Genomic DNA, 12286 nt, shown 5'->3' with positions numbered 1-12286 from the left:
TTGTGCCAACAGAGCCATCAGAATTTCTGACTCTTCTGTTAATCCTTGTGCCATAGAGCCCTGTATTGTAATACAGTGCATCCATAGTGCCGAAAGGACATTTGGCGCTGACGCAAGGAAACTGATGCAACTATGCGGATGCGTCAGTTCCTTGCAAATCTGCCCCTTAAAAGATGACATACCGAACAAATATTGTCCATACGAGGACATTGAAATTCCGCTTACTTACCATGAGCATTTATACTGGTTTAAAGGCGCCCTCCCCATACAAGAAATAAAGTAACATGGCCAGTACTAGCGACATATGCACCACATCCTGACATTGAGACAAAACCAGGAGGAGACTTACTTACACATCATAAAGACCTAATAAAAATGTACAGAAACATGACACAGTTTGTGACGAAAACAAAAATTACACCACAAGCATTCCACGCAGTAATGGGTAAAATACCCACTAAAGTTGAGCAAATGACTTTTTGGATAGCTCAAAAGATAACACAGCTAGAGGCAGTATTCCCACAGACTGGTCCACAAGAAAAAAACAGAATGCTTACAGTTTGCTTGCCCATGGAGATAGCTCCCCGGATAGAGGATTGTACTTTTTGGGGTACGTTCTTCACAGCTATATATCCAAGAACACATGGTATCCCTTCATTAGCAGTAATAACCGACGTATTGCAACAGATATAGAATGAGTATAGAGCAGAACCTGCTCTGAACTTAGGGGTGAAGTTATTAAATAACTTCGCCCAGGTATCAGCGATAATATTAGCAAACATTAAGGGGGAGGCCGCATCAGTGGTAATACGCCAACGTTCTAGAGATTTTACTCCTTTACAACAGGAGACAGAATTACCTAAAATAATAGAAACTGCTTATGCAGAAATAGGTAGAGACAGTTTGGGACCTAGACCAGTAAAACCTCAGGTAATTGGGAGTCCTGAAAAGGATACCTTTAAGCAAGAACCTGCTTCTTCAAAGAAGAAATGGGACAATAACAAACAACAAAAGAATAAAACAAATAGAGCTCACTCAAGAGGTGGGTCTCCTCAACGGGAGCCCGCCAAAAGGAGGTATAACCTTAGGAATAGAGACAACATTCGATAACCTGAGAGGTATCAGGACACTGATACACGTTCCTCTCATTCCTTTCAGGGTTCATCGAAAAACAAGAGAGAAGGAGGATCGGAACACAGACAGGAGGACCGTACAAAGTCCAGAGACATGAAACGCGCTGTGGACTACCACCTAAAAAGAAGAAAAATAAACAGCTAAACTTCAATTCAAAAAGAAGAAAGTGTCAGGTCTCAAAGTTAGACATGCTCAGAATTTTGAGGACTCAAATACTGAATGGGGACTGTGTTCTGACGATGCTAGACAGCACAACAGAAGTAACAATAGCTCGCCAAACCTGATGGAATTTCTGGTGACAGCGGAGTTGAGTGAATATATCACGGTGGAAATGCCTGATACTAGGGTAAGCATCCCACATAAATTACATGAAATAACACTCCGGATAGAGGGACAAAGCCAGACGGGTAAAAGGCCTGTTTTGGGAGAACTTAACATTTGGCTATGACATCCTACTAGCGGAAAAAGATTGGCCGCCTTCTTTTGTTATGGATAGCCCAAACGGAGCAACGGTAATTATGCCAGCTTTTTCTGACTGAAACTTGCACCTGTTCAATGAATAATCCCTTGTTTCCCGTAATGAAACCTGACATGTCTGCGTTGGATCACAGACATCTAAATTCATGTACAAAATAATTTGTGGTACAAAATACACATAAGACCGCATTAATGAATAACATTGTGCGGACAAAATACAAAACAACACTAGATATCTCGAATGGATTTTTCTGGCAGGATATGGGACCTGAGAGCAGATACTGGACAGCATTCTCAGTGCTAGGGTCCCAGTGACAATTTTGTTGGGTTGCCCAGGTGTATAAGAACAGCCCGGGGTTGTTTTATGCCAGAGTAACTGAATTACTTCAAAATCTGGATGAGGAGGCATTGCCCTATGTAGATGATATTTATCTGATGGATGATGACCTGGAGAACACTCGACGAGGGTGAACACCATCATTTTGGGATTCGCCTCAGAGGGTTACAAGTTTAACTTCGAAAAATCGAAAATAACCCACCTCAGCGTCCTATTTTTGGGATATGAGCTTACAAGTAAAAGGAAAGCTTGGCAGACAACTTTTTTAGAAAGGTGTGTGCTGCTCCAACCTCCAAAGTCAATGAAAAATTTAGAGTTCATACTGGAATTCTTGAATTTTGGGAGAACATCCATTTTTGATTAAGCAGAAAGGGTTAAACCCTTTTACAACCTCACAAGACCTGAGTTTTCAGTTAGGCAGTTTGATTCATGGAAGTACTAACCCTAGTTCAAGTCTTAACCTGGAGCGTCCAACGTGTTGCGGTTGATGCATTATGTGAGTTTGTTCTTTTTAAAAAAGACACAGTGGATTGATGTTTTTATTGACTTCTGTCTTTGGACAGGGCAAGAGTAATTCCATATTTATGTATTCCCTTGAGCGTGTACATTTATATTTTCTGTAATTCTAGTGGGTAGTTCCCACATCAATTTGTTCACTTTGTTGGTTTTCACCTGTTACTTGTCATATCTTGGTGTTACTACACTGTTTGTCATTCCTGCCATTCAAGACAGACAGTTTACCCCTTCAATAATGAATGGCCCTGATTTTATGACATTGCTGAATCCAATGGTAGCCTGGGGAGAAATTTACAGTTACTGTGTGCAAGGATCATCTCCTTGAAACACCTTATGTTGTAATTTAAGGGTTGACATCATCCAACTTCACATACATGCATGTTTTTTATGGTGTGGCTTGACAGCACAGCTGTCACTAGACAATTAAGTGAGCATCACCAGGAGAGAGGGGTTTTAGTTTCGTCTACATATTGGGAGACATTTTTACATGATTTGATTAGGCAGAAATTGTTTACTTACTTGGAAAGAGCTTCGGTATTGTATTGGCTGTTGGTGGGTTTTCTTTCCTCTAAGATGGCCACCTTGTTAAAGTGTGATGATGCAGTGGCATGCAAGAGAAAACCTCAACAATACTGTTTCTTTCCTTTTTATTGCCAGCAACAGGTTTCATAAGTCAAAACTAATTCTCTGTACATTCTTTCCATACATAAGCTGTCCCTTAATTTATTGGGATGGCTGTGACTTCAGCCTGTGACAAAGCTATCTATTGCTAATGTTTTCATGAATGTAAATATTTCCTTAATTTCAGCTCTTCAAGGTCACTTACTAGCCTATCCTACTATAGAATATATATTTTGAGGGTGGGTTGGGTGGAAGGGACCGGTAATGTTCTAAGGCGGCCTGGGATAAAATAATTTTCAATTCTATTAAGGACACAGAGGCGAGGGTTATGCTTCTCAAATTTTAGTGGAATTTTCACAGCAGCCTATAAAAACAATTAAAACAAGCTACATTTCCCATACAACCAATAACAGCACACATCTCCCTTAATCAACACAAGACACTTCAACTCCTCCTCATTCTTTCCTCAGTCTGACAAAACAGCAACCAATCGGAATGCAAATAGCACTCATAGGCTAAAAAAGTTACTCAAGTACCAGCAAGGAGAAAAACACCCGGAACTCCTCAAACATTGAATCTAACTGGATATGGAAAAAACTGGCCTTTAGCCCTCAAGGATGCCAACTCCAGACAAACCATAGGACCGGACTTGTGGCATGGCACCATGCCCAATGACCATGTCATCTCTCCAGTTCAATTCAATCCTGCTGCTGCAGAGAACCTGAAAAATAAAATACGAGTTAACGTCCATCACTCTGTTCCAATGCACATAACAGGGAGGGTCAGCAATCTATCATAACAAAACAAGACATAGTTCAGCAATTAATGCTCAATAATTGGTGAGATTATCCTTGCCTCTGTGTCCTTAATAGAAGAAAAACATCTTGATGCAACAACTGGCAACATTTGTATTCTATGTCAGGACCAGAGGCTCCGAACTTGCTTGATTAAAGCCTATCCACCACCGCTGATGCCACAGTGGATATAGGCTTATAGCAAAACTCTTTCAAAAGTAGAATCAGAGGACCAATAGGCTGCCCACATAATGTCCTCCAAAATGGAGCCTAACAGAAAGGTTTTTGACACCATCACATCCCTGACTGAGTGTGCTCTAAAAGTACTTAGATCAATTCTGGCTTCTGCCATAAGTCACATGTCCCATCCTACCAGAGTAGCTCATGATTATCTAAATCAAAAGAGAGAGTGGAGAGAGGGAGTGTCCAGTGGGACACAGGGAGTGGATTCAATCTCCAATTACTATAATTCATAAACACACGGAATCCACCCACAAGGTAAAGTGAAACCCAATGGACGATCTCAATGGTGATGTGGTTCCTACTTTGGTGGGAAGTAGATTGTGTTTTTAAAATACCCCTCACACACGAAAAGGGACCTTGGTGTCATGCTTCATCATAGAGGTCTTCGCACCCCTCTACGGAGTGCGGCGTGCTACTAACCAACGAATACACGGGAGCACTTGTTGTGACATCTATTTGTAGTGTGTGAGAAAGGGTGGGTGTGAGCGGTAGGGTCAGAGGTGAATAGTGACACCTCCGTGGATTGTCCATGGAGCCGCGGAGGGGACGGTTGGGTGAGGAAGTATCCTCCCATATAAGTGCTTGATTAAAACACAGGGTCCCCTAAATTTTTCTCCATGAAGGCTCATAAGGCCTGACACCACTGGATTGCAAGAGATAAAGATATTATCTCGTCACCATAGCATACTGAGCTGATTAGGCATACTTCAAGTAAATACACACATAGAATTCCCTATGTTTTGACAATATTTCACTGTCTGATTGTGAGCAGGGTAGGGATCTGTGTACCCGTCCTGATGAAGATGTATCCAACTTCGAAACATGTTGACACAGACACGTAGGAGGCTTTTTGTACATTAATACATTAAAAATCTCCGCCTCACGTCTTTTACCTATTTTTTTGTAAATCTATTTTTATTGCAGCATAGTTATTTGTACATTCACATTGTGCTTGTTAGTTCTTCCGGTGTATAATCCCCTTGTAAATTTTCGATAAATGTGTCACACAGCTCTTCAGCTCACACCCCGGAGGTCGAGCAGCGTGCTTGCAGAGATATACATGTGTAGGGTGTAATAACATGTAACAGTCGAAATCAGCTTTCTGGGGAAAGACAGTGCTGCTTTTCAGTCCTCTTGCTCTCTCACTTTAACACTGTGTCCATCAAAGTCAGGAAGGTCTCTACTTTACGTCTAAACAAGAACTCCCCACCCTCAACACCCAGCTTGCCCCCCTCCACCCCTTCTCCCCCCCAGAACTATCCCCCCTTCCCCCCCTCCGCCAGCCCCCACCCCCCCAGGCATGCCAGTTCGTCACCAGTGCGAGATCATAGTCTCCTCGACCAAAGCAGCCCCAATGTGGGTCATCAGGAGCATCCAACAAACAACTTGTTGTCCTCACTCGGGAAGTAGGGGTATAAGGTAGGGAGCCTAGGTTGCCGCCTCACCGGGTAAGCGGTCCGCCGGGGCAGGGCTATGTGCCGGGGTGTCCTCCTCCTCCAGGCCCACAAGTGAGAGGTCTAAGATCAGTCCTTCCCATGCCCTGGCCCTCTTTAGTGCCGCGTCATTGTCTACTCTAAGTGCAGCCCGCATACGGAGTTCTCCCTCACAGCGGGCCCATTTGAGCAATTCAGCCTTCCATTTCTCCACCCCTGGGCCCCTATTCGCCTTCCATTGTGATGTTATGGCTCGCAGCGCCAGGAGCAGACCCACGTCTTTTACCTATACCAGCAGGAAGTTTATTATTTATTTATTTGTTTTATTTATTTAATTTCTAAAGCGCTCTGTCACCCAACAGGCGTCCTGGCGCTGGCAATACAGTACAGATGAAGAGACGTGCAGTAGAGAGGCAGGGGTAGACCACCCAAAACAAGTGAAGCAGTTTAGATTTTTGGAAACAATAAAGTTTTTAGTCTTCTTCTAAAAAGAAGAAGATCCCCAACTTGTCGTAGTTCCTAAGGAAGCCCATTCCACAGTCTGGCCGCAGCAACCATAAAGGATCTGCCCTCGTTCTAACCTTCCTGAACCTCGAGATCTTGACGAGTCTAGACGAGGTGGAACGGAGGTTTCTAGCTGGAAGATACCACTGAAATTTCCTCTGCAGTGCGACCGAGCCCAACCCATGTAGGGCTTTAAACACTAGGCAGAGTGACTTGAATTGAATTCTCTGCCCCACCGGAAGCCAATGCAGTTCAGCCAGGGCCCGGGAAGAGTACGACCTTCTAGGCCAACCCAGAGCGAGTTTGGCAGCGGTGGCGTGAATTCTAAAAAGTCTGTCCAAAAGAAACTTTGGGGATTCTAGCAACAGGGCATTGCAGTAATCTAATCTACTCAGTACTGTGCTCTGTACAACTAATGCCCCTGCATGAGGGGGTAGTAAAGGAAAGATTTTCCGTAAGGATCTAATGATCGCAAGGCAGCTACTTACCGTTCTAGTAACCTGAGCCTCCATAGTCAGCTTGTTATTAAACATGATGCCCAGGTTACGAGCCGTGTCCACTGGTCTCACTGTTGAGATATCGCTGGGCCAAAAATTACTGGGCAGCACTGAGGGAATCCTGTCCGCAGAGCAGAAGAGCACCTCCGTTTTGCCAGCATTAAATTGCAATGAATTACCCATTAGCCACATAGCTGTATCACGCAAGCAACAGTGGAACTCCTCCAAGGAGGTAGACTGCTCTCCCTCCAATGAAACAATAAGCTGCGTGTCATCGGCATAGTTTATGATCTTTAATCTTGTGTTCTTTGATGACTGCAATCAGAGGTTTTATATATATATTAAATAAAATCAGGCTGATTGCCGAGCCCTGTGGCACCCCATGTGTGATGTTAATTTCATCAGATCGATAAGGAGGGAGGGATACTGCCTGTGTTCGATCCATGAGGAAGGACTGAAACCACTGGAGAGCACAGCCCTTCACCACCACCTCCTCCAGCCTGCTCAGCAGAGTCCCGTGGTTGACCGTGTCGAACGCTGCAGACAGGTCAAGCAGAATAAGAATAGCTGCCCGAACCCTGTCTGCCCGCATCCGAAGTTCGTCCATCACGGTCACCAGGGCCGACTCTATACCATGAGCAGGCCGAAATCCAAACTGAGCCTCCTCCAACAATTCATGTTGCTCCAGATGGCTGGAGAGCGACCTGCTGACCGCCTTTTACATAATTTTCGCCGGAAAGGGCAGCAGGGAAATCGGCCTATAGTTCTTAGCACATTCCAGGTCCAGGGAGGCCTTTTTGAGCAAGGGAGTCACTAAAGCTTGCTTCCACTGCTGAGGGAGTGATTACAAATTGCCCGCAGAGTGGGAAACAGTTCTGCCTCAAATGCCTTCCACATTTTTTGAGGTACGGGATCTAAAGGGGACCCTGAGGAAATACCCTGTGCAACTTTACAGAATTCTTCCGAAGTCAGAGACACAAACTCGGTTAGATAATTACCATTCAGTCTGTCTGGGCGGGTGATGGAGAGACCATTACCCTCTTCCCCGTGTCATTGACACCTACTGTATCAATGGTTTCCAACGTCGCTTGCTTATTTCCCTCTCCCAACTCATCAATAATCGTTTTAATTTTGAGATGGAAGAACTTAGCTAAATCGTTACATAGCTCCTGCGATGGGGGTATCTGTTTTTTTGTGCACTCTGGGTTAGTGAGACTATTCAAGATGTTAAAAATACTTTTTGAGGTATTAGGGGCACTCAGAATCGTATTAGAGAAATATTCTGCCTTGACCCTATTTATCTCCTTTTTATAACACTTGATATTAGATTTCCACGTATGTTTGTCCAAAACCGAGTAGTCCCGTCTCCACTTCTTCTCTGCGCATTTACAGTCCAATTTCATATTCTTCAATTTCTCATTGAACCATGGAGCCGATGGTCTGCCCCTGGTTCTATGAATTTTTAGCTGTGCCAGAGCATTTAAAACCGCCGTAATATTTGCGCAGAAAGTGGTGTAATTTCTACCTACCGGTTCAGTCACCGAGAAGCAATCATCCAATTGAAACAAAGGGGCTGATCCCCGCTTACGCAAAAGCGCCTTCCAATCTCTACTAACTACATCTTTCCTAATACCAGTTACTTTGCGATTATAGTTGGCCACATTCACTGCAAATTTAATCAGGCAATGGTCTGTCCAGACCAGAGGCAGAATTTCTGTAATGATAAGATGATGCTCTTCAGAAAAGATCAGATCAAGTATGTGACCACCCGCTGAGAAAGGCCCAGACCCTCACATGAGTGAAGAACATTGAGATACCCTGAATCAAGGGATCCATTCAGCCAAAGATTTAAATCGCTCAGGATGACCAGTCTGCGGTGAACGGCAGCCAAATTGGTAAAAATCTCCAATAATAACTGCTGCTGAACCACCGTAAAAGCCTCAGGGGGCCTATAGCAAACGATCCCTGTTAACACATGAGCATGGACATTTTTAATGGCGAAGCCTAAAAGTTCAAATCCTTCAGCTTCGTTAATATCAATAGTAACCAAATCCCAGACGTCTTTATGAATCACCCCAATCCCCCCCACACTTCCCCCCTGTCATGGCTTATGGCAAAATTTGTACCCTGGCGGAAAGGCCACCCCTGAGTCAACATCACACTCCAGCGGAGTTCAAGTTTCTGTCATAAACAGAACATCCAGACTATGATGCTCCAACAGCATCTGGATTTCTACACAATGTTTGGGCAAAGATCTAACATTTAAGAGCCCACAGGACAACAGATCTTTATTCAAGAAGTATGAGGTCGGTGAAGCTGAATCAGCGAGATTAATGCTCCCCTTACCTTTACCCCACTCCCCAATATTACGTAGCTCGTCACTAGTATAAATAATGGAGTGCCCACCTGCAGCAGATCTAACATCTCTAAATGAGGGGACAGCATAGCAGGCGCTGGGCGCATCCTTGATGCGGACAGGCGCAGACATGCTTGCCTTTGGCGCACCACCAGTGGGCTGTCGGCGCGCCCGCTGCGCACATCTGCTGCGCGTTTGCGCCGTCATCTGTTTTTATGCCCAGGCAGCCAGGAGAGCTGAACCGCTAACCGCTGAGCCGCAACTCCCAAAATGGCGTGTCCGCTCTCACGGACGGACCACGCAATCAGGAGAGCGGTGAAAGATATTGGCGTGTGGGAGGTAAGACAATCACCCCGTTATCCTGCCAGAAATAAGAGTTAAAAAATCACAGCCCTTTCCAAAATGCGTCTTTAAAAATCAACTCAGTATTTAATATTCCACATTAAAAGTCACAAGCAAGTACCCCTTCTCTGTCTGCAGCCTCGCAACCACACACTCGAAATGCCTTATAGATGATGCACGCTCGCGCCGTCATCTGTTTTTATGCCCAGGCAGCCAGGAGAGCTGAACCGCTAACCGCTGAGCCGCAACTCCCAAAATGGCGTTTCCGCTCACATGGACAGACCACGCAATCAGGAGAGCGGTGAAAGATATTGGCGTGTGGGAGGTAAGATAATCACCCCGTTAGCCTGCCAGAAATAAGAGTTAAAAAATCACAGCCCTTTCCAAAATGCGTCTTTAAAAATCAACTCAGTATTTAATATTCCACATTCAAAGTCACAAGCAAGTACCCCTTCTCTGTCTGCAGCCTCGCAACCACACACTCGAAATGCCTTATAGATGATGCGCGCTCGCGCCGTCATCTGTTTTTGTGCCCAAACTCTTTCTAGTCCTACCTGCCAGGTATATTTTAACATTCACTCACTATTCACCTCCGACCCTACCGCTCACACCCACCCTTTCTCACACACTACACATAGAGGTCACATTAAGTGCTCCCGCGTATTCGTTGGTTAGTAGCATGCCGCTGCGCACCGTAGAGGGGTGCGAAGACCCCTATGATGAAGCATGACACCAAGGGCCCTTTTGGTGTGTGAGGGGTATTTTTAAAAACACAATGCGCTTCCCACCAAAGTATCAACCACATCACTATTGAGATCGTACATTGGGTTTCACTTTACCTTGTGGGTGGATTCCGTGTGTTTATGAAAAAAAGAGTAGCTCATGAGACAGGGCATATTTGTTTCTGCAGTGCAATCAACAGCTGCTTTGAAACATTGTAAAATGCACAATTTAAGGTTATGAGGAAAACTGGGTTATGCAACACATTTTGAAAAAGTTTTCGTACGTTTACAAATCTGAAAAGACACCCATTCAGTAGAAAATACTCTACCTTTTAGGTCCAGTGCTCACACATTCAAAATTCTCCTACAGGATATTTAAAATAAAAGCATGGTCAACTTAGCTGAAATCAGCTTGCTTGAGAGAATATAACTGTCCAGCCAACTCTGTAGGAACTGCAATACTAGCCTACATCCCATAAATGGGAATAGCGAGGTTGGGGTGGATTGGCCAACCTAATACCTCACAAAAACTTACCTACAGATTTACCATGAACCCAGAATTGCCAGATTGAAAATTAGTCACAAAGAGATAGGCCACCCTATACGTTGTCAAATAAGAGAGAACATTAATTGCAAAGTGCAGGTTCGCCCCCACGTGATCGACACATTGTGCGTCAAACCAACATACCATTCTGTGTCCGGCTGAAGCATATCGCTTATGGGTACCAGAGGACCGAGACTGCTAGATGAAGAACTCAACTTGTCGTGACAGGCCAGGCAGGAGCCAAAGACCCCTGAAACTCCCCAGGCCATGAGCTGTAGGGACCAGTCCCAAATCAGAGGATGAAGCATCCTCACAGGGTCATTCAGAACCTCTGAAAATGAAGGAAGACAAATCGGGGAGTCACATGAGAGCTCCAACAAACTTGGAAACCAAATTTGCCCTCTACACTGCAGTCACATACATCAGGTTCACATTTCTTCCTTCTCACCAGAGTGGCAAACCTTGGGATCATCAGGAAGGGAGTAAACGCATAGCGGAGATCATTGATCCAGTCCAGCAAGGAACGCATCTGTCGCTAGGGCCAGCGAATCCAGCTTTCGGCTGAAAAATTATGCCATCTGTTTCTTGAGCTAAGGGGCAAAAAGATTTTTCTGACAAGGGCCGCAAAGATTCTCAAGATATTGAAAGAGATGAGGATGCAACCTCCAATCACTGAAATCTCTCAACAATCTGAAATTCCAATTGACTGCTACAGTGGACCGACCAGTCAGATACAGGACCACCTCCACTGAAATCTTACCCTGGAGGCAATAATGTAAAAAATTGGTGCCAAACTCTACCTCCATTCGCGCCCTTGTGCCTACCAACTTGTTGATGTAAAGAACCAGCAGAACATTTTCCATCCGAAGTATACATTAACTTGACTTCTAGTGGGACAAGGTTTTGACGGTGAAGGAGCCCACCAACAATTTTAGGGAGTTGATGTGAAGACTCAACTCCTCTGCTGACCAGAGACCTCTGGTGGAGACTAGGTTGTACCTGGCTCCCCAACCCCACTTGCTGGTATCTGACCCGATGATGATCACAGGTTGGGAACCCAACATCGCCCTGCCGTTCTATGCTCCAACCACCAGAACATCTTGGCTTAGGTGTCCTGAGATAAGGGAATCCTGTCTGTTTAAGAGAACCTTTTTTGAAGGGGCTGGATCTTGAAATGCGGCCACTCTCTGTAATTAAGTGAACCCGGGAAAATGGCCTGAATGGATGAAGCCGGTATTCTCATCACTCTGGCTACATCTCTATAGGACACCAGGTCACTTTCAAAATCCTCCATAATTCCTGTTTTACATCTCACATTTTAACAATATTTGTGCCATCCCTGAATTGATCCTGCAGCTCAGAACTTTCACAGCCTGAAATGGATTTTACACAGACTTATTCTCATTGAGGTGAAAACGTAACTGGTGAAGCAAATGTATTGTCCAGGTCAAATGGGTCAGGAAGAGGGGCTAGTCCTGAATGATGAGGAAGAGATCATTTACATAAATTATGAGGGGCACCCCAGAGTTTCTGCAACCGGTTATATCATCATGGTGTAGCACCAAGGGGTCAAAGATAGGCCAAATGGCAGAACTGCATTTTTGTACCACCAGTTGCAACCCTGGAATTGAAGGAACTGCTGGGGGGAGCAAATGATGGAATGGTCAGATGGGTATCCTTTAGAAGCGGACCATCCTATCATTTTCTATGAGAATGTGTCTGAGAAGATAGATCCCCTTCATCTTGAAGTGGCTATAAAGGACTCA

General features: G+C 44.7%; 1 protein-coding gene across 1 annotated transcript in view; it reads left to right on the top strand.

Annotated features, from left to right (window-relative positions):
• The window catches only part of LOC144769513 (olfactory receptor 1f45-like), a 118071-nt gene extending 114778 nt beyond the window's left edge, over window positions 1-3293 (top strand). Inside the window, exon 4 of the mRNA XM_078653648.1 lies at window positions 3273-3293. Within this exon, the coding sequence (XP_078509774.1) occupies window positions 3273-3293 (21 nt within the window). The remainder of the gene's footprint in view (window positions 1-3272) is intronic.
• The last annotated feature ends 8993 nt before the right edge of the window (window positions 3294-12286 follow it).

Source organism: Lissotriton helveticus, chromosome 7 (genome assembly GCF_964261635.1).
Source record: "Lissotriton helveticus chromosome 7, aLisHel1.1, whole genome shotgun sequence".
Taxonomy (NCBI): domain Eukaryota; kingdom Metazoa; phylum Chordata; class Amphibia; order Caudata; family Salamandridae; genus Lissotriton; species Lissotriton helveticus.
This window is presented reverse-complemented; position numbering and strand designations above follow the sequence as displayed.